The sequence below is a fragment of the Pseudochaenichthys georgianus genome, unplaced genomic scaffold, assembly GCF_902827115.2.
Source record: "Pseudochaenichthys georgianus unplaced genomic scaffold, fPseGeo1.2 scaffold_1057_arrow_ctg1, whole genome shotgun sequence".
NCBI classification, from domain to species: Eukaryota; Metazoa; Chordata; class Actinopteri; order Perciformes; family Channichthyidae; genus Pseudochaenichthys; species Pseudochaenichthys georgianus.
In genome coordinates this window covers 26405-48671 of record NW_027262022.1, presented here as the reverse complement: position 1 = coordinate 48671, position 22267 = coordinate 26405, and the positions used below count along the sequence as shown (strand labels likewise).

Here is a 22267-nt window from a genome sequence, read left to right as displayed (position 1 = left end):
GGTGGGGGGAGTGCTCCTGGGGGGGGGGGGGTGACTAAACGGAACTTTGTGTTCCGAGTGAAATACTTTGACAGACTGAAGTTTCCGTGTCGTGGGAGAATCCGGCTCAGAGCCAAGTCGATGTTCGGAGAGAGAACTTCACGATGCGTGGTCTCTCGTCTCAAACAGTTGTTGATGTTGTAAAGGGGGCTGCTGTGATGCAAGATGAATTCCTAACCCCCCCCCCCCGTCTCCCTGGGATCAGCGCGGCCTGACAGGAATGCCAGGAATGCGGGCGTTGTAATGGAAATCGGCTCCACATTTCAAACAGATGATCGGAGGCTGAGCAGCGAGAAACACTCTGACCTCCTGTCTCTCTCCGGGTCACCTGACCTGCTCTCTCCGGGTCACCTGACCTGCTCTCTCCGGGTCACCTGACCTGCTCTCACCTCATCATGTGGGTATACATGTGAGTATATGGGTACAAGTATTACTGTTACTATTCTTTATTCCCTTATCTATACATTTTCTTTTAATATTATCTTCTATATTACTTTACTTTTACCTATACAGGTATCTATCTTATTTATTTAGTTAGTTATTTATTTTACTAGCTAGGACGGGAGGGAGGGAAAGGGGAACAATAAATAAAGATATTGACTGTATAAATGTAAACTCATTGTGCCTGACTCAATAAAAAAAAGTATAAAAAAAAAAGATGTTAATTCGTTTGGGCGAAAGCTTTTGAAAGCACTTCGGTAAACGCCGACACGTCCTCTCGTTGGTCGGGCGCTGAAGCCGCGTTGCACCATGCCAGTATTTATGACCCATGTGAAGCACTGTGAATGTTTTAAAGACGTTCCGATAGAATAACGTGTTGGCTCACCGTCCGCCCACAGCGAAGTCGGAGATGGCATAGTAGTAGGACTTGAGGACTTTGGGGTCGTTGAAAACTTCGTCTCCGAACGTGTTGAGTCGGTTCAGAGTCACCCGGATGTCTGTGGCCGTCACCCAGTCCTGCAGAACATCGAGGACACGCGTCACACACAGCAGGGAGTACAGCAGGTAGTACAGCAGAGAGTACAGTAGATAGTACAGCAGGTAGTACAGTAGAGAGTACAGCAGGCAGTACAGCAGGTAGTACAGTAGGGAGTACAGTAGAGAGTACAGCAGGGAGTACAGCAGGTAGTACAGTAGGGAGTACAGTAGAGAGTACAGCAGGCAGTACAGCAGGTAGTACAGTAGGGAGTACAGTAGAGAGTACAGCAGGGAGTACAGTAGAGAGTACAGCAGGCAGTACAGTAGAGAGTACAGTAGAGAGTACAGTAGAGAGTACAGTAGAGAGTACAGCAGGGAGTACAGTAGAGTACAGCAGGTAGTACAGTAGGGAGTACAGTAGGTAGTACAGTAGGGAGTACAGCAGGTAGTACAGCAGGGAGTACAGTAGAGAGTACAGTAGAGTACAGCAGGCAGTACAGCAGAGAGTACAGTAGATAGTACAGCAGGTAGTACAGTAGAGAGTACAGCAGGTAGTACAGTAGAGAGTACAGTAGATAGTACAGCAGGGAGTACAGCAGGGAGTACAGTAGAGAGTACAGTAGAGTACAGCAGGTAGTACAGTAGAGTACAGCAGGTAGTACAGTAGAGAGTACAGTAGAGAGTACAGTAGATAGTACAGTAGATAGTACAGTAGATAGTACAGCAGGTAGTACAGTAGAGAGTACAGTAGAGAGTACAGCAGGGAGTACAGTAGAGTACAGCAGGCAGTACAGCAGAGAGTACAGTAGATAGTACAGCAGGTAGTACAGTAGAGAGTACAGCAGGTAGTACAGTAGAGAGTACAGTAGATAGTACAGCAGGGAGTACAGCAGGGAGTACAGTAGAGAGTACAGTAGAGTACAGCAGGTAGTACAGTAGAGTACAGCAGGTAGTACAGTAGAGAGTACAGTAGAGAGTACAGTAGATAGTACAGTAGATAGTACAGCAGGTAGTACAGTAGAGAGTACAGTAGAGAGTACAGCAGGTAGTACAGCAGAGAGTACAGTAGAGTACAGCAGGGAGTACAGCAGGCAGTACAGTAGAGAGTACAGTAGAGAGTACAGCAGGGAGTACAGTAGAGTACAGCAGGCAGTACAGCAGAGAGTACAGTAGATAGTACAGCAGGTAGTACAGTAGAGAGTACAGCAGGTAGTACAGTAGAGTACAGTAGATAGTACAGCAGGGAGTACAGCAGGGAGTACAGTAGAGAGTACAGTAGAGTACAGCAGGTAGTACAGTAGAGTACAGCAGGTAGTACAGTAGAGAGTACAGTAGAGAGTACAGTAGATAGTACAGTAGATAGTACAGCAGGTAGTACAGTAGAGTACAGCAGGTAGTACAGCAGATAGTACAGCAGATAGTACAGCAGATAGTACAGCAGGTAGTACAGCAGGTAGTACTACAGATAGTACAGCAGGTAGTACAGCAGGTAGTACAGCAGAGAGTACAGTAGAGAGTACAGCAGGGAGTACAGTAGAGTACAGCAGGTAGTACAGTAGAGTACAGCAGGTAGTACAGTAGAGTACAGCAGGGAGTACAGTAGAGAGTACAGCAGGTAGTACAGTAGAGTACAGCAGGGAGTACAGTAGAGAGTACAGCAGGGAGTACAGTAGAGAGTACAGCAGGCAGTACAGCAGGTAGTACAGTAGAGTACAGCAGGTAGTACAGTAGAGAGTACAGCAGGTAGTACAGCAGGGAGTACAGTAGAGAGTACAGCAGGTAGTACAGTAGAGAGTACAGCAGGTAGTACAGTAGAGAGTACAGCAGGGAGTACAGCAGGTAGTACAGTAGAGAGTACAGCAGGTAGTACAGTAGAGTACAGCAGGTAGTACAGTAGAGAGTACAGCAGAGAGTACAGCAGGTAGTACAGTAGAGAGTACAGTAGAGTACAGCAGGCAGTACAGTAGAGAGTACAGCAGGTAGTACAGTAGAGAGTACAGCAGGTAGTACAGTAGAGAGTACAGTAGAGTACAGCAGGCAGTACAGTAGAGAGTACAGCAGGTAGTACAGTAGAGAGTAAAGCAGGTAGTACAGTAGAGTACAGCAGGTAGTACAGTAGAGAGTAAAGCAGGTAGTACAGTAGAGTACAGCAGGCAGTACAGTAGAGAGTACAGCAGGTAGTACAGTAGAGAGTAAAGCAGGTAGTACAGTAGAGTACAGCAGGCAGTACAGTAGAGAGTACAGCAGGTAGTACAGTAGAGAGTACAGTAGAGTACAGCAGGCAGTACAGTAGAGAGTACAGCAGGTAGTACAGTAGAGAGTACAGCAGGCAGTACAGTAGAGAGTACAGCAGGTAGTACAGTAGAGAGTACAGTAGATAGTACAGCAGGGAGTACAGCGGGAGTACAGTAGAGAGTACAGTAGAGTACAGCAGGTAGTACAGTAGAGTACAGCAGGTAGTACAGTAGAGAGTACAGTAGAGAGTACAGTAGATAGTACAGTAGATAGTACAGCAGGTAGTACAGTAGATAGTACAGCAGGTAGTACAGCAGGTAGTACAGTAAAGAGTACAGTAGAGAGTACAGCAGGGAGTACAGTAGAGTACAGCAGGTAGTACAGTAGAGTACAGCAGGTAGTACAGTAGAGTACAGCAGGGAGTACAGTAGAGAGTACAGCAGGTAGTACAGTAGAGTACAGCAGGGAGTACAGTAGAGAGTACAGCAGGGAGTACAGTAGAGAGTACAGCAGGCAGTACAGCAGGTAGTACAGTAGAGTACAGCAGGTAGTACAGTAGAGAGTACAGCAGGTAGTACAGCAGGGAGTACAGTAGAGAGTACAGCAGGTAGTACAGTAGAGAGTACAGCAGGTAGTACAGTAGAGAGTACAGCAGGGAGTACAGCAGGTAGTACAGTAGAGAGTACAGCAGGTAGTACAGTAGAGTACAGCATGTAGTACAGTAGAGAGTACAGCAGAGAGTACAGCAGGTAGTACAGTAGAGAGTACAGTAGAGTACAGCAGGCAGTACAGTAGAGAGTACAGCAGGTAGTACAGTAGAGAGTACAGCAGGTAGTACAGTAGAGAGTACAGTAGAGTACAGCAGGCAGTACAGTAGAGAGTACAGCAGGTAGTACAGTAGAGAGTAAAGCAGGTAGTACAGTAGAGTACAGCAGGTAGTACAGTAGAGAGTAAAGCAGGTAGTACAGTAGAGTACAGCAGGCAGTACAGTAGAGAGTACAGCAGGTAGTACAGTAGAGAGTAAAGCAGGTAGTACAGTAGAGTACAGCAGGCAGTACAGTAGAGAGTACAGCAGGTAGTACAGTAGAGAGTACAGTAGAGTACAGCAGGCAGTACAGTAGAGAGTACAGCAGGTAGTACAGTAGAGAGTACAGCAGGCAGTACAGTAGAGAGTACAGCAGGTAGTACAGTAGAGAGTACAGTAGAGTACAGCAGGCAGTACAGTAGAGTACAGCAGGCAGTACAGTAGAGAGTACAGCAGGTAGTACAGTAGAGAGTAAAGCAGGTAGTACAGTAGAGTACAGCAGGCAGTACAGTAGAGAGTACAGCAGGTAGTACAGTAGAGAGTACAGTAGAGTACAGCAGGCAGTACAGTAGAGAGTACAGCAGGTAGTACAGTAGAGAGTACAGCAGGCAGTACAGTAGAGAGTACAGCAGGTAGTACAGTAGAGAGTACAGTTCTTAAAGAACTGTTGAGCTGAAAATAAAGACGAGAAAAGGATTGAGGTGTCCGTGCGTCCTCTGTTGTCCTCGAGCCTCTCACTACATGGCGCTTTTACCCAAAGCTACTTCCATACCGCATCGTGCAGAGGGTCAATGAACCCGCCGCGGACGAGGCCTTCTGAATCCCACCTACTTTAGATGTCCGTGCGTCATCTATTAACTCAATTGAACATCGTTTGGAAATAAAAGGCAGCTAACTTACGTCGACAGATGTGTTAACGTAACTGCAGGGGTGTCAAACTCAAGGCCCGGGGGCCACATCCGGCCCGCGACTTCATTTTATGTGGCCCCGCAAGAGCTTGCAAAGAATGTAATACGTTTATTATACGATTAAATGCCGCTTTACAGAATCAGGTTGCCCATAAACTACATGTCCCACAATGCATCTCGTTTTGTGACATGGCACTGAAGAGACTTGCAATTATTTGCTTTCAGACGTAGTTAATTACTAAGTCTTTATACTATCCGATAATAATCCAATTCAGAGGCAATAATGTAATATAACATTATTTTATATACATTATATATTTATATATATGTATATTTTATATAGTTACAACCGGCCCTTTGAGTGCAACCATAATGCTGATCTGGCCCGCGATGAAATTGAGTTCGACGCCCCTGGTAACGGTATCATTATTAGTTCCTCCAGCTCCTAGAAGTCCTGAGTCAGTCCAACCTTTTGGTTTGGATTATCTTTCATACATGTCCTCTTTTGTTCCAGTATGAAAACACGCCTTCTCTGCTTCCTTTTACACCGTTCTTATTCTACAGGTTCTCCTCTATGCTCTGATTGCAAAGCCATTTCTTTATCGTTAAACACCGACGGGTGCGGACCCTTCCTCGTGCTCAGAAAACCTAAATAAAGACACCAGCAGGGTGAAGAGAGGCGTTCGGCCAGATTGCACACGTCAGAAGGTGAGCTGAGGATCCGCAGAGATGTTGAGGTCATCAGTAAGGAGGGTGAATGTGTGAGAGTGTGGGATGTGTGACGTCGGTGGAATGGAGTTTCACTTCTTGGCATTGCGATACGAGAGCCAGATGGAGTAACACCTGCTGCAGAGTTGGACATCGGGAGGAGGATCGTGTGTGCGCGGGCTCCTGGGAACCGGAGGCAGCAGCTTATCAGCCGGAGCGAGAGCAGCTGCGAGGAGACACCCTCCGTCTGTCGGGACCCGGCCTCCGGAGAGCAACATGTACGAGCGTCCGTGCGTATCTGATACGAACACCCCTGCTCGAGGACCAGCCCCCGCCAAGGCCACGCCGTGTCTCTCAATGCTACCAAAGCTTGTATCAACATCGTTATCAATATCTGCTTGATATTTCAGTTCTTCCCAGTCAACGGACGTCCTTCCACCACACGGCCTGGGAACTGGACCGGTGGTGTTTCTGCTATCGTGCTGCCAGGGACTGTGACGGGGAGAGAGTCGCCCCCCCCCCCCAAGGCCACGCTAACCAAAGCTTGTATCAGTCCCATCATTTAGATCTCCTTCAAATTGTAGCGAGTGCGTGCTCTGCCACGGCTTCACCCTCCCACCACGTTTCACTGGAATGGGACCAGTTCTGTTATCATGCAGGGAACACTGGGAGTGTACCTCCACCAAGGCCACAGCGCTGCCACAGATCTGCTTCAGGATGGGATGAACTCTTGTCGAGTCATTGCTAAACCCTTCCACCAAGTTTCATGGGAATTGGGCAGGTGGCTTTTCTGTTGACGTGCTGCCAGGGCTAACCCCCGCGAGGCCACGACACGTCTCTAACGTAACCCAGCCCCGTGATTTAGATGCACTTCAATGTGGACTCCTGCCGAGTCATTGCTCAACCTTTCCACCACAGTTCCTGGGAATTGGAAAAGGAGGTTTTCTGTAATCCTGCAGGGAACACGCGGCACTAGAGTCCGCCAAGGCCACGCCGCATCCCTCAATGGTAACCATAGCGCTGTATCAGTGTCTTATTTGGATCCGCTTCAGATTTTTTTTTTTTTTTTTTATAAATCTTTTTATTAGTTTTCGCACAGATATCAAACGGACATTTTCAAGACATTACATGTAAAATACTGTGTTTTCCTAGTACAGTTGACAAATAAACACGAACCCCAATACCCCGCAATCTCATTCACACAGACATACAAGGGGGGGGGGCAAGGAAATAAAAACAAAGTAAATAAAGGGTGAATATTAAATAGTATTTCAAAGAAAAAGGGGAGGGGATGCTCTGCTGAGAATTAAGTATTGGGTTCTTCTCCGCTTCAGATTTTAACAAGTTCTTCCTCCCCCAAAGCTTCACCAATTTTCATGGAAATCTGACCCGTGGTTTGTCCGTTATCCGGCTGCCGGGGAACACGTGGAACTAAAGAAGGTCGCCCATCGCCGCCAAGGCAACGCTATCTCGTGTAACCAAATGAAGAATCCAGCCTCGGTTCTGCATGCACCAACGCTACCTCCTTCCACCGCTGTTCATGGAAACCAGACCTGTAGTTTTTTCGTAAAACCTGCCGACAAACCAAACATGACCGCTTTGGCGAAGGTGGGAAATAACAAACTGACAATGTTCCAAACTCGAGTTTTTATATCAAACGACAAACCAAACCTCCCAGCGGCTGAAATGATGGTCGACTTAGTTATCAGGGGAACTTTAACGGTGTTAGTCAAACATGTTTCCAACTTCCCAAGTACATGTTCTTAATAATTAGAGCCGGGACTGGATTAAAAAAAATCTAATTAATTAGAGGCTTTGTAATTAATTAATCGAAATGAATCGCATTTTTAATCAAATATATTTGACCTGAGAACAGTGAGAAGCAATTTCCACATGGACTTTACTCCACGTGGTCTACAGTCGAGTGCAATCCAGGGAGCTGGTTATTCTCTCAGACGTGGACTCACTTATCCTGGCCCTGAAACCAGTCACCTGGTTGAGTGTGGGTTGGGTCAGGGTGTGGTTCCTTGCACTCGGAGACGGGCTAACGTCCGCGCTAGCTGCTATATGCTAGCTGCTACACGCTAGCTGCTACACGCTAGCTGCTACACGCTAGCTGCTACACGCTAGCTGCTACGCTACACGCTAGCTGCTACACGCTAGCTGCTACATGCTAGCTGCTACATGCTAGCTGCTACATGCTAGCTGCTACATGCTAGCTGCTACATGCTAACTGCTACACGCTAGCTGCTACATGCTTTGCATTTAGGTGATACTTTAGGCTTGATGTGCTGCGGTGATATGCACATTATTTTTTGCATAATTTGCACACAGCCGTGCTCTTATCAACGCTTCCATCTGTCCGTTTTTTTAAAAACAGAATGTCCCATCCACGGGGCCGACCAAAGCGCTCTCATCAGCTTGTTCGTTCATGCTTGACTATTGTTCACCGTGGTTTGTTGTTGTTTGAAGTCCCATGCTGAAGTCATGAACGTTAGTTGGTGCTCCAGTATAATCGGTACGCCTGAAACGCATCCAGTGAGAAACGTTCCGCTGCGCAAAAATAAGTGCGATTAAAGTGCGTTAATTTTTTTAACGCGTTAATTTTTGTGTAATTAATTAATCTGAATTAACGCGTTAAAGTCCCGGGCCTATTAATAATATATCCGTACCTATACTAATGTGTTAAATCCTACAGCCGTCCACCATGGGAATCAGGCGTGTAGTTTTTCCTGAAGGCCATGACTCATAGAAGTTCTGCAGCGTCTCAGTTTTCCGTCTTTCCGTGTTCTCCGTCCTGAAACTGTTCCAACGCGAGAGGAAATCTGTTCGAATAAACAGCCGGTTTCCTCCTCCGCTCCGTCTCCAGAGACCCGGGCTTTCTAAGTGGAGAAATACTTGAAGGAAACCACATGTAAGTCCTTTAACCACATTGTGTGCACACAGACTATCGGAATGAACAAATGGTCTCCGGAGGACCTGCTCCAATAGATGCTTTCCTCCCGTCAGACGCTCGATCTGCCTCCGGAGGTTCGTGCGGTCAGATGTTCTAATAAAAGCCGTTTTAGAGCCTCGGGAAACAACCGGATGTTTTCGTCAGAGCGTGCTCAGGTAGATGCATCCCCCTCCTGCTCTTCACACGCTGATGCCGACTCCTCGCCTGTCTGCGGGGAATGTGGACACATCTCTCAGCTGTGACTCGGAGCAAACCGTTTGACCCACATAGCTAAACAGGAAGTGGACCCGTCAGGATAAAGTGACCTCTGCATACCCGGGGGCTGGTTTCAGAGCGCTGAACGCCATCAGCTAGAAAACAGCTCTCACACCGGGTCGGTCAACAGACTCGAACCCGGTGCTTTAGAATCAAATTAAGACTTTAAACCAACATGTCATCGATGAATGCAACACACACACATGATTACAGTCGCTGTCGCTCACATGTAGACTCTGGAACATGTGGATACAGCACATGTAGTGGATCCATCAGATCCAGAACAGTATTATCTCAAACCCACCCTTTCTTTGGCAGCTTCTAAATGATTAGTTTTAATACTTGAAGTCTTTATTTACTCACACTGTTGCTCGAGTAACATTTTAATGCAGGACTTATGCCTCCTTTAAAGTATTTGTAAAGTTGTGTGTGAGTACTCTGGCTCCAGTGAAGGCTCAGGACACGTCTCTGAGCGGTGATCCCTGCAGGAGAGGAGACACCGCGTCTCTCCCTCGGGACGCCTCCAGACGTCTCACTGTTCCTCTGCTCCCGATGAAGGCGCTCGTTGTTGGAGCAGCTGCTCAGCCGTCTGTCGAACGCTAACGCAGTCGCCCACGCTCTGTTATGATTCATGAGGCCGGGTCAGCTGCTCCTCCTCAGGAAGCTGCAACACACTGGACCCTGAACGCACCATGTGTTATCCATCCATCACCCACCAGGTCCCGCGGGATTACAAACATCCAGCGGACAAATACACTCGAGTACTACGATCACTACTGCAGTACTTTACTGTACTCTCAGAGGTACTTCAGATTACTGCAGTACTCTCAGAGGTAGGTCAGATTACTGCAGTACTTCACTGTACTCTCAGAGGTACGTCAGATTACTGCAGTACTTCACTGTACTCTCAGAGGTACGTCAGATTACTGCAGTACGTCAGATTACTGCAGTACTTCACTGTACTCTCAGAGGTAGGTCAGATTACTGCAGTACTTCACTGTACTCTCAGAGGTAGGTCAGATTACTGCAGTACTTCACTGTACTCTCAGAGGTAGGTCAGATTACTGCAGTACTTCACTGTACTCTCAGAGGTACGTCAGATTACTGCAGTACTTCACTGTACTCTCAGAGGTACGTCAGATTACTGCAGTACGTCACTTCACTGTACTCTCAGAGGTACGTCAGATTACTGCAGTACTTCACTGTACTCTCAGAGGTACGTCAGATTACTGGAGTACTCTCAGAGGTACGTCAGATTACTGGAGTACTCTCAGAGGTACGTCAGATTCCTGCAGTACTCTCAGAGGTACGTCAGAATACTGCAGTATTTATACTGAACAATAACTAATATTTACTCTATTTCATTGAATGCACTCTGCATGACTTTCTCTCGTCACAGAGTATTTTTACTGCAGTACTGAATACTTCTTCCATCGCTGTAATATTGTTTGTATTAATATCTCACAGATGCGTTCCCCTGGGGTGAGCCGGCGGCTGTAAAGAGACTCGGGTTAATTTGACCGGCCGAAAGCAACCGCAGCTCCAGAATAAAACAAGGGACTAGGGAGGTTATTTAAGGTGGACTGCTGGTCATTTAAGGTGGACTGCTGGTCATTTAAGGTGGACTGCTGGTTATTTAAGGTGGACTGCTGGTCATTTAAGGTGGACTGCTGGTCATTTAAGGTGGACTGCTGGTTATTTAAGGTGGACTGCTGGTCATTTAAGGTGGACTGCTGGTTATTTAAGGTGGACTGCTGGTCATTTAAGGTGGACTGCTGGTTATTTAAGGTGGACTGCTGGTCATTTAAGGTGGACTGCTGGTCATGTAAAGGTGGACTGCTGGTCATTTAAGGTGGACTGCTGGTCATGTAAAGGTGGACTGCTGGTCATTTAAGGTGGACTGCTGGTCATGTAAAGGTGGACTGCTGGTCATTTAAGGTGGACTGCTGGTCATGTAAAGGTGGACTGCTGGTCATGTAAAGGTGGACTGCTGGTCATGTAAAGGTGGACTGCTGGTCATGTTAGGTGGACTGCTGGTCATGTAAAGGTGGACTGCTGGTCATGTAAGGTGGACTGCTGGTCATGTAAGGTGGACTGCTGGTCATGTAAAGGTCCCACGTCATGCTTTTCTGGTAATGACCCGTCCCCTTGTGTGTTATGTAGCTTTTCCTCCAGAGTCTCAAACCCTCAAAGTGCACCCTGTAGCGAGTAACACTCTAACACAGAAAAGACCTGTCTGTGCTGCCCCAGAACGCCTCGTTGGACATTTCTCTTTTTCCATTGTTTACTTTTTGGGTATAGCGACGTAACGTAACGTCAGTGGGGCCTTTACGTTTTTACCAATCCGCTGACCTCCTCCCACACACACACACTCGGCGGGAAACTGTGAGCCAGCTCACTGGTGTGGGGTCGGCGAGACAGCGCGGAACTCAGCCTGGGCACACACACACAAACTCCCAGCCAGGCTGCGGGTGTGTGTGTGTGTTCGGGCTGGGTTTCGCTGGGCTCACAGAGGGGGGGGGGGCAGGAGCTCCAACAAGCCGTTTAGGACAGAGAGTGAATACACAGACTATACAGAGATGCTGTTTGAGAATGTGAGAATAAAACTAGGTACTAGGGAGGTTATTTAAGGTGGAATGCTGGTTTTTTAAGGTGGATTGTCATATATTTAAGGTGGAATGCTGGTTATTTAAGGTGGAATGCTGGTTTTTTAAGGTGGATTGTCATATATTTAAGGTGGACTGCTGGTTATTTAAGGTGGAATGCTGGTTATTTAAGGTGGAATGCTGGTTTTTTAAGGTGGATTGTCATATATTTAAGGTGGACTGCTGGTTATTTAAGGTGGAATGCTGGTTATTTAAGGTGGACTGTCTCTGCTGGTGGTTTCCCCCTCTTTAAAGCTGGATGTCAGACGGCAGGAATGTGTGAGAGCGACTAACAGCCGTCTGACGCCTCCTGAAAGAGTCCCTCGGTATAAATAGCTTCATGCCGACGAGACAAATAAGGAAGTTCACGGCGGAGCTAAATCTGTTCATTTACCTCTCCATCACTCATCTCTCATCACCAGGACTTACTCTCATTCAGGTGGGTTTACCTGCACGTACAGGTGTGAGCATCAGGGTCTCCCCAGAGAACACTTCTTAGAAAGTCTCAAAGATATTTAGATTGCTGTCAAAGACGAGATTTTCAACTTCAACAAGAAGCTGGAAAAAGATCATTTATTCAAATCGATTCCTCTTTAGCTCTGAATCAATAACTTGTGTTCCTATATTACGGGGAACTGTGGTTAATAGTTCTTATATTAATAAAGTCTGTTGTTTTTTACTGACTCGTTGTTTGAGCTCGAAATGTGTTTTTGTTTTTTGAAGAGCTTCAGGAAACGCCTCGTTGTTGAAGAAATAAAACTTACTGCAGATTTAAGAAACAGAAAGTTGTGCAACAATCCGAGCAGAATGGAAACACAGGGGGAGAGAGGGAGGAGAGGGGGAGGGGGGGAGAGAGGGAGGAGGGGAGGAGAGGGGGAGAGGGGGGAGGAAGGAGGAGAGATATATGGAAACACCAACACAGTGAGGAAGAGAGAAAGTGAGGAGAGGGGGAGGAAGGGAGAGAGAGGACAGGCAGGATAGAGATTGAGGAGAGAAAGGGGGAGAAAAAAGGGAGGAAAGAGTGGAGAGAGATATGGAAACACCAACACAGTGAGGGGGGAGAAAGGGAGGAGAGAGATATGGAAACACCAACACAGTGAGGGGGGAGAAAGGGAGGAGAGAGATATGGAAACACCAACACAGTGAGGGGGGAGAAAGGGAGGAGAGAGATATGGAAACACCAACACAGTGAGGGGGGAGAAAGGGAGGAGAGAGATATGGAAACACCAACACAGTGAGGGGGGAGAAAGGGAGGAGAGACGAGAGGAAAAAGTATTTATATTTTATTGTTTTGAGTGGAGCAAAAGTCAAAAAGTGGAGGGAAGACAGAATGGGGGAGAAAATAGAGAGTAAGAGAGGAGGGAGAGTGGGGGGGGGGGGGGAGTAAAAGGAAGAGCCGGGGGAGTAAAGAGGGGGGGGGGCAGAGGTCCAGCTGCAGGTCACTGGGAAACCCGGGGGCGTCGCCTAGCAACGTGATGCAATACTTGGCATTAAGCCTGCAACCTGACCTGCTGCACGGCCTTCTGGGAGAAAAAACTACAAGCGTACTTCCTGTTGCCGAGGAGAGGAGAGTGCATTCACGACCTGTACACACTTCAGGGTTTCTATTGGTCCCCGGTTGTAAACACAACGTTCTGACACAAAGGTAAAGCCTGCACCCCCTTCATCACCCCCTGAACCTGAAGCTGCCTCGTCTTATGACACGGCTTGGTTGAATGCTGGATTCTGATTGGTCGATCGGGACATTTGAGAGGTCAATATGACGGAGGGGGAGGAAGAGAGAGGGAGAGGTTAGAAGACGGAGCGCTGGGCGTCGGATACCAGAAGCGGCTTCATTTTAAATTCACTTCCTGTCGTCGGAGGTCCAGCCAGTAAGGGTCTAAAGAGAGGGCCCACTCACCTGGAGCACGGGGCTGTTGTCGAAGTTGTACGCGCTGGGCCGGCCCTCCAGCGTGGAGAAGGCCACGTTGCCCCCGGTGAGCGGCGAGATGTCGCTGAAGTCGTCGGTGCAGAGCGCCTGCTGCTCGTCCTCCCCGGTGCGGATGAAGCCCCGCCCCGCCTTCCGGTAGGTCTTCTCACAGGAGCCGCTGTAGTACTGGTAGGGCACCCAGGGCCCGCCCTCACGAGTCCGCTTGTAGATGGCGAAGCTCTCGGGGCGGCTGGTGTGGAACTTCAGCCGCACGTAGGTGATGTCGAAGGCCTTGCCTGCAGAGGGAGCACACGCGGGGTTAAAACTCATGGACAACAGCTCCTCAGTTAAATATCTGTTGCAGAGGAGATCCAGGTCTCTGCTCTGTGGAAACCAGGATGCATGCGCTCGGGATGTTACGCTCCCCCACGACCCGATTCTTTGGTACGAACGAAGGGAACCGAGTCGTACCAAAGAGCCGTTCACTGCCGGCTACACATCCACTCTTTACGGGAACCCGCTCTCCTGACTGCAGTGAGCCAGAGACGAGTCGTACCAGGGCCGGCCCTGACCACTTTGCTGCCCTAGGCAAGATTTTAGCTGTCAGTATTTTATACCTGTTTTTCATTTATTCTCTTGTTTTTTTATAACTATAATAATCATATAGAGGTGTGCCTTTACCTCACTGAGCTGAGGTTATCAGAGCCTCTCTAAAGCTCTCCCCCCGCGGCCGCTTACACAATAAATGCAATGTTAATAAAAGCACACAGAAGCTGGGAGTTTGATTTATTTTAAATGAACACAAATACAAAATTAAAACCTATAATTGCACACTAAAACCATTATTTAAAAAAAAGAACAATTTCACATAAACCTCTGGTCTTTACTGGGGCTGGGGCGGTTCAACTTGATTTTTTGGGGGGGGTGTGCCATAGTTTATGGGCGCTGTACGCAATATAGGCATAGTTCTGTTAGTATAAGATAATAAGATGTACTCTGTTGTTCCAAAATCGGGAAATTGTGTTGTTATGAAATGTAAAACTTTTTTTTTTTTTTTCTCCCCAATTTTCAGCGCCCCCTATGGGTTGATGCGCCCTTAGCATTCGCCTATACTGCCTATGCCGAGGGCCGGCCCTGTGTAGTACCATTACCACTCAAGATGATGGCGTAACGCACGCTGCTTGAGTAGTTCGGCTGAGAGATGAAGCAAGTTATACATCTTACTGTGAGTAAGAGTAGATTCCTGGCAATCTTTATCCTGGTGATTATTTCCAAGATGAACCTTGGAAAAACCGGCTCTTTTGACCGACTCTTTTGAACGACTCTTTTGACCGACTCTTTTGAACCGGCTCTTTGGACCGGCTCTTTTGACCGGCTCTTTTGAACGACTCTTTTGACCGGCTCTTTGGACCGGCTCTTTTGACCGGCTCTTTTGACCGGCTCTTTTGAACGGCTCTTTTGACCGGCTCTTTTGAACGGCTCTTTTGAACGGCTCTCGGAAAGGAACGGAGCCATAAGATCCGACTCCCTTCAAAGAGCCGTAACTCCCATCCCTAGAGACTTTCCAATGATTGCACACGTATGTAAATATCTGTCACATGTTCATTCAAACGTCTTCTTTCAACGGTTACTTTATCACTTTATTTTAAAAACATTTTGTATTATTATTTACTTTTTTTTTTAAATTCTATTTTGTATCTAATCTGTACTTCGTGTGAATCCTGTTTCTAACTCTCTGCTGCTGCTGCTATGAACGCCTGAATGTCCCCACGGGGAGAAATAAAGTTCCATCCGATCTCATATCTGTTCAAATACTACGGGACACATCTCCACTACGCCGACACGCCTGCCTGCCATCGCCATAGAAACCCACACGAGGTGTAGATGAGACGCAAACTACAGCCCAGCACACATCTGTCTCACATCAAACCGCACGATGTGGAACACGGGACATGAGAGTACGAGCGCCCAGAGACTCGGCGAGGGTCCACAGAACATGGACACGTCACACGATGACCTTCAACCCATCCTTTCAGTCAGTCATCAGCTGATCGACTGAGGACAAACCATCCAACAGCATGCGGAAGAACTGCACGTGTGTGTGTGTGCGTGTGAGTGTGTGCGCGTGTGTGTGTGCGTGTGTGTGTGTGTGAGAGACAGAGAAAAGAGACTGCAGTCCTTTAGCATCCGTAGCAACGTGCTACGTTAGCATCAAGCACTTCTATCTCCCTCGCTGTAATGATGCGTCTTCTCTTTCGTTTTTACGCGTCGGGACGATTAAGATCAACTTGGCTAGAAGCCGTTTGCTGGTGTGAGTTCACGGCTGCTCGCTGAACGGCTGCGGGTGGGCTAAGGTCTGCTGGAGGGTCTCCTCGAGGGGGAGATAGCCCTGAAGGCCGTGCAGCTGCAGCTAGCCGGAGTTTACTAAACATGGATTATTGTTATTACGTCTGCAGGAAGCGTTCAATCTGAGGCTCCTGGGAACAGTGAGGGTCTCTCTCTGGGGGGGGGGGGGGTGACACACACACACACACACACACACACACACACACACACAGAGACACACACTCACACACACTCACACGGCAAGTTGCAGCAGGCTCCATGTTCCAGGAGCCGTCAGTCAACGGGAGGAACGCCGGCATGTTTGTGTGTGTGTGCGTGTGTGTGTGTGTGTGTGTGTGTGTGTTTGCTCGGCTAAAGAATCCACTCAGTAAACAGAGGCCCCCCCCCCCCCCCTCAGAGGGCCCCTCTGTGAGGACGGCAAATAAAGGTGAAGCAGCTGATATGAGCAACAAAAGGCTGCCGTTTATTACAGGAAACCATGAAGCAACTGCAAACACACCGCTACCTCCTGTGTGTGTGTGTGTGTGTGTGTGTGTGTGTGTGTCTGTGTCCCTGTGTGAGTGTGTGTGTGTGTGTGTGTGTGTGTGTGTGTGTGTGTGTGTGTGTCTGTGTGTCCCTGTGTGTGTGTCTGTGTGAGTGTGTGTCTGTGTGTGTCTGTGTCCCTGTGTGTGTGTGTGTGTGTGTGAGTGTGTCCCTGTGTGTGTGAGTGTGTCCCTGTGTGAGTGTGTCCCTGTGTGTGTGTGTGTGTGTGTGTGTGTGTGTGTGTGTGTGTGTGTGTGTGCCCTGTGTGTCCCTGTATTATGTGTGTGTGTGTGTGTGTGTGTGTGTGTGTGTGTGTGTGTGTGTGTGTGTGTCTGTATTATGTGTGTGTGTGTCCCTGTGTGTCCCTGTATTATGTGTGTGTGTGTCCCTGTGTGTCCCTGTATTATGTGTGTGTGTGTGTGTGTGTGTGTGTGTGTGTGTGTGTGTGTGTGTGTGTGTGTGTGTGTATGTGTGTGTGTGTCTCAAGGTTACTGAGGAGCTGCAGGGTGGAGACGGCCTCCCAGCTGCATATTTAAAGAAGAGACGGACCAAAGTGCGAATAAAGCAATCATTTCTTTTATTAACTTGGATACGTTGATTCTTTCATTTGGATTAGGCGATATTTTGTAATTGGATATAAGCGTTTTTAAAGGTCCCGTGTCCTGCCCCTCTGGTTCTGACCCGTCCCCTGGTGTTCTGCAGCTTCTGCATGTGACCGCTCTGCAGAGCCTCACACCCTCAGAGTGCCCCCTGTAGGGCAGGGGTGGGGAACCTCCGGCCCCCGGGACGTGTACGGCCCTCGAGGTAATTTATAAACACACGCAAAAAAGAAAAAAATGTAAGAAATCTAGACCGCAAAATAATTAAACAAGCGAGTGCCTGTTTTTCCTGGCCAAGGTCAGGGTCCTTGAACACAACACGAGCCTAACGTGTCATCACGTGGTATATGTCTCCTCTGACAGGGGTGCAGTTCTGCCGTGAGCACCAGAACGTGGCTCGGCACTTCAGATAAGGAGCCGGACACATGCCGCAGTTTTTGCGTGGCTTTGTCTCCAGTTGTAAACCCAGTGGCGATCTGTTCACCTGTCATGCTGATCATACAGTCAATAACTTTGTTGTTATTAGCATCTGGTTAGCTAGCTATGCTAACGAATATAAGAAGCTTTTTCTACAACATCATTATAGTTATAAAAAAATAAGAGAATAAAGTAAACTACTATATAAAATGCTATATGACAGTAAAATAAAATAACAAAATAATCCAGTTTGAAAGGAGAGTGATTTGTAAAATATCCATAAAGAAAAATAAATCTGCTTCCAGTTCTGTTTCATCTGGGTGTGGAGAGATGTTTCCATAGATCTCTTCATGTTGCTCTCAAAGTGCACCAGATTGATGCTTTCAACTTCAACATTTAAAAAAAAAAAGTCTTCCCGGGGGAGCATGCCCCCCGGACCCCCCTAGAGGAGGTTAGGTCCCCCCCCCCACACTTAAATCATGTTCACATGGATAGGAAACTAAAAATACATTTGCACACATCTTGGGTCCATATCCTTCTGTTTGGTGGTCATGCCACCGTGCACGTGCACCACGGGTCATGGTGAGATATCTGGATTCAGAGGTTGCTGTTTCTTTGCACAGAATGAAGAAAGAAGAAATGAATGGGCTGTGATTTTAGTTTTTTAAGCAGAGGTCAATAATTTGTACGGCCCTCGGAGGATGTTGAAAGAATTTAAATGGCCCTCTAGAGGAAAAAGGTTCCCCCCCCCTGCCGTAGAGAGTAAAGCTCTGACTCACAGAAGACCTGCTGCCCCTGAACGCCTCGCTGGAGGTTTCTCTTTCTCCATTGTTTACGTCTTGGGTATAGTGACGTGACCAACTCCCAGCCAGATTAAATGATTCTGATATTTCTTAGAATCAGCCATTCTTTGTCACTTGGTGGTTTCCGAGGCTCGCTGATCACCTCAGGTCGTTAAGTACACTTAGACATTAAAGGACCTTTAGCAGCCCGTCTCCATGGAAACATCAGCTCCGTCTGAACCAACAAGACGGCTAACCGCGGAGAGGAGCTCCGAGGGGTTCAGAATAAAGGAGATTCATCACTTTTATTTAAATATGATCGAGAACCCGACCAGCCGGCAGGAAGTCCCCCCCCCCCCCCGACCAGCCGGCAGGAAGTCCCCCCCCCCCCCCCCCCCCCCCCCCCCCGACGTCTCTTTAAATGAAACCAAAGCATCTGTCGGCGTCCAGCAGACGAACACGCAGCTCTGTATCTCGATACGTGAAGTCTTCTGTCGCAGGGACTCTCGAGGCCTCTTCCTGTCCTTCAGAGTAAAAGCCCCGCGGCTCCAGGGGAACGGCACGACCGTCGCCCGGACTCACAACATGACAACGCCCTTAAAGAGGACCTTCCTTTATGGCAGAATGTCATCTCAGCCAAATCGTTTTCTTGATTTAAAAGAAATTAAGAAATCACAATTTTCAGCTGGAATTTGATTATTTTTCCTGTAAATCAAAAATAACTTCTTTGAATATCGACGGAAGCGTATAAAATAATTTGTATTTATAGTTTCTGGCTGCGATAAAAAGTGTATTTTTGGCAGTTTCTTTAACATAAAACGCCCGTTTCCGATAGTCAAAGCTGACGAGTGACCTTCAGACGACGGCAGCTCAGCTTTGGGCTCAATGTACAGTCTTTAAGTGTTGATGATGTGCAGCCGCAGGAATCTCCCTCCTCTTCCTCCTCCTCCTCCTCTTCCTCAGAACAATCGGCGTATTGACGAGGAAGAATTTGGCGGACAAAGAGAGGCTTTTATAGAGGAGCCGTATGACGCCAGAACAAAGAGCGACTCCTCGGGAGGAGACCAACCCTGACCCGGAGTTATCTGTCAGAGACCAGCAGGACCCTCGCAGCGGGGACTTTCAAAATAAGAGCTCAGCAAACGAGCTTCTGCCGCGTCCAGAATTTATTGTAATTCGTATCGTTGTGTGTTTCATATAAATAAATACACCTCGCTGGAGTCTTCCTCAAACCTGTGAGATCAGTGATAAATCAGTGTACCGGCCCTTTAAGAAACTCCCCTCCGCTCAGATTTAAGGAACGTCAATTAGCTGTCGAGCTTTAAGCCGAGGTAACGGGGAGGGTGTGTGTGTGTGTGTGTGTGTGTGTGTGTGTGTGTGTGTGTGTGTGTGTGTGTGTGTGTGTGTGTGTGTGTGTGTGAATATGATACATAGATCATAATTAGGAGAAGCGCTACTCACGGAAACTTCAGGCATGTTTCCCTTATTTATTTAAGACCCACCAGAAAGTCTTTATCGTTAATATAACTGATTCTTCATGGATAGATCTCCTGTAGACGTGAACACTAATCACTAATCCCGTTTTGAGGGTATTTCCTGTGTTTCTGTGTTTAAGGGGTTTCAGGTAACGAGTGATCGGAGGTCTCAGAGTTTAGAGAGGACTCGTCTCGACTCGTCGTCCTGCCGTCGGTCCGTCAGGCTGCAGGGCGACGAGTCGAGACACGAACCTCGGCAGCAGGGATGACAGCCCAGAGACTAAGGGAGAACAAAGAGTCAGGAGGAACTGAACTGCTGGAGACATTAAGGACACGAGAGATTATTTAGCCACTAATCTCATTTTGTTTTTAAGTGTAGAGAGAAACAGAGATTTCCCCTTAGATTTAAGAGTTTTTAAGAATCAGCTTTATTGATGAGCAAGTAGAGGTTTATAAAAAGGTGCAAACACTCAGTGAACCCTCCACTATAAGGCCTTAATACTTAAGGGACCTTTTAGGAGAATTCAAGGGTTACTTAAGGGTTTTTCTTTGCGAAGCAGCTTTTAAAGTGAAATGGTGTTCATTATCATCTAATGCAACAGTGTAGTCTGTAGATTAGGTCGAAGTGTATTTCTGTATATTCTCCATGTTAAGGCCTCAACCCTTAAGGGAACTTTTTAAAGAAGTTCACTTTTTTTTGTGCAGCAGCTTTTTAAGTAAATTCTGGTGTCGTTAGGGTTTTTATTTAGATTAGTACGTTTTTTTATTATTTAAAGAACATTCCTGTAAATCCTCCATTTAAAAAGGCTTTAATATTTAAGGGAACGTTTTAAAAGAAGTTAAGGGTTTTTTTCTGCAGCAGTTGTCAAAGGGAAATCTGGTGTCTTGTATTTGTTTATTATAATTATTTTTAAAGTATATTCCTGTAAATCCTCCATCTACAAAAGCCTGAATATTTAAGGGAACGTTTTAAAGAACTTAAGGGTTTTTTTGTGCTGCAGTTGTCAAAGGGAAATCTGGTGTCTTGTATTTGTTTATTATAATTATTTTTAAAGTATATTCCTGTAAATCCTCCATCTACAAAAGCCTGAATATTTAAGGGAACGTTTTAATGAACTTAAGGTTTTTTTTGTGCTGCAGCTGTTAGATTGCTAAGTGTTTCTTGTGTCTCAGTACATTCCTGTAAATCCTCAATTTAAAGGCCTACATTTTTAAGAGAACTTTGTAAAGAACTTAAGGGTATTTTTGGCGCAGCAGCTATTAAAGGAGGATCTGGTGTTTTGTAGTGTTTTAATCTGCAGATTAGTAATCAAAAAAGGCATACATATTTAAGGGAACTTTTTAAAGAACTTAAGGGTTATTTGTGCAGCAGCTGTTAAAGTAAATCTGGTGTCTTGTGGTCTTGTGCAGATTACTAAGTGTTTCTTGTGTTTTACAGTAGCCTACATTCCTGTGAATCCTTAATGACATGGCCTTAATACTTAAGGAAACTTTTAAAGAACTTAAGGGGTTTTATGCTGCAGCCTTTAAAGTCAATCTGTTGTCTTGTGGACTTGTCTAGATTACTAAGTGTTTCTTGTGTCTTACAGTAGGCTACATTCCTGTGAATCCTCTTGCAGTCGGGGGGGGGGGGGCAGCGGTGGTGGTTACAGTTGCCATGGGGGAGTTTAAGGGAAAAAGCTCGCAGCGCCGTCCAATTAAATGTCCTCCCATGAGCTCATGCATTCTTCTCCTCCGTGACGAACAATGGCCGCTTTGACTTTTCGGACGGCGACTCGAGAGCAAATCCTCCGACGACGACTCTGCGCTTTTCAGCCGGGGGTCAAAGGTCGGCGCCGTGTTTACATGCACGGAAGTAATCTGATTATTCTGAGCGCAGGTGAACGGCAGCACAGATCGCACTTAAATTCCCACTCAAGTGACGTCTGTTAGTCAGAAACAAGTACGCATCGAGTGTCCCAACTGCCTCCTAAAAGACCAGAAACCAGCTTTTACTTAATGCAGAATTTGGCAGAAGACCCACAACATTAAGGGTTATTAGTCTTAAGGGTTTATGAGGTTGTGTCATGGGATTTCCGAGGGATGCTACATTAAATTGCTAGATTTTAAATGGAGTTTGGTGCCCTTTTCCCTGCTTGATAGTAGGGATGCCAGCGATTATTCGATTATTCGCTACAGTCTCCATAATCGAATATTATTTTTAAAAATCGATTTTATTTATATATAGCCTATATTTTTTTTGTAATTTTTTTTTTTTTTTCTGGCTTAGTTTCAACCAAAATATATATGATACTAATAGTATTAATAATTGTAAATGGCCATTGGTCACACCACCAGTTTGTTTTACTGTAAACTTGGAGGAAGCCTGCGGTCGAATAATCGATTATTATTCGCCAGGGCTGCCGAATAATCGATTTTGATCATGGTCAGTTTCTGGCAACCCTGCTTGATAGATAACACGTATTGAAATAAAAGTTGAATTAGTAACTTTTTAAAACCTAAAAACCCAGATGTTTCATTGGAGCTTTGGGAACGTAGTCATTCGTCTCAGGAAACGTCATTTTATTCTCCAAATAATTACATTTTCTAATATTGTTTTGAATAGTAAACGGACCACCACCCAGCGAGTCAAACGGAGCACTAAGGGGACTTTCAGAGGCGTCCGAAATGTTGACCAAAACAGACGGCACTATTCACAGTGAGCGAAGAAGGCTCGATACGGAGCTGCAGCTTCTGAGCATTCGACCA

General features: G+C 46.7%; 1 protein-coding gene across 1 annotated transcript in view; it reads right to left on the bottom strand.

Annotated features, from left to right (window-relative positions):
• Positions 1–865: 865 nt before the first annotated feature.
• LOC117440586 (laminin subunit gamma-1-like) overlaps positions 866–22267 on the bottom strand; it is a gene marked incomplete at its 3' end in the record, with an annotated part of 47800 nt that continues 26398 nt past the window's right edge. Inside the window, exons 2-3 of the mRNA XM_034076824.1 lie at positions 13370–13674; positions 866–996 (exon numbers count right to left, since the gene is read on the bottom strand). Coding sequence (XP_033932715.1) covers positions 866–996; positions 13370–13674 — 436 coding nt within the window. The remainder of the gene's footprint in view (positions 997–13369; positions 13675–22267) is intronic.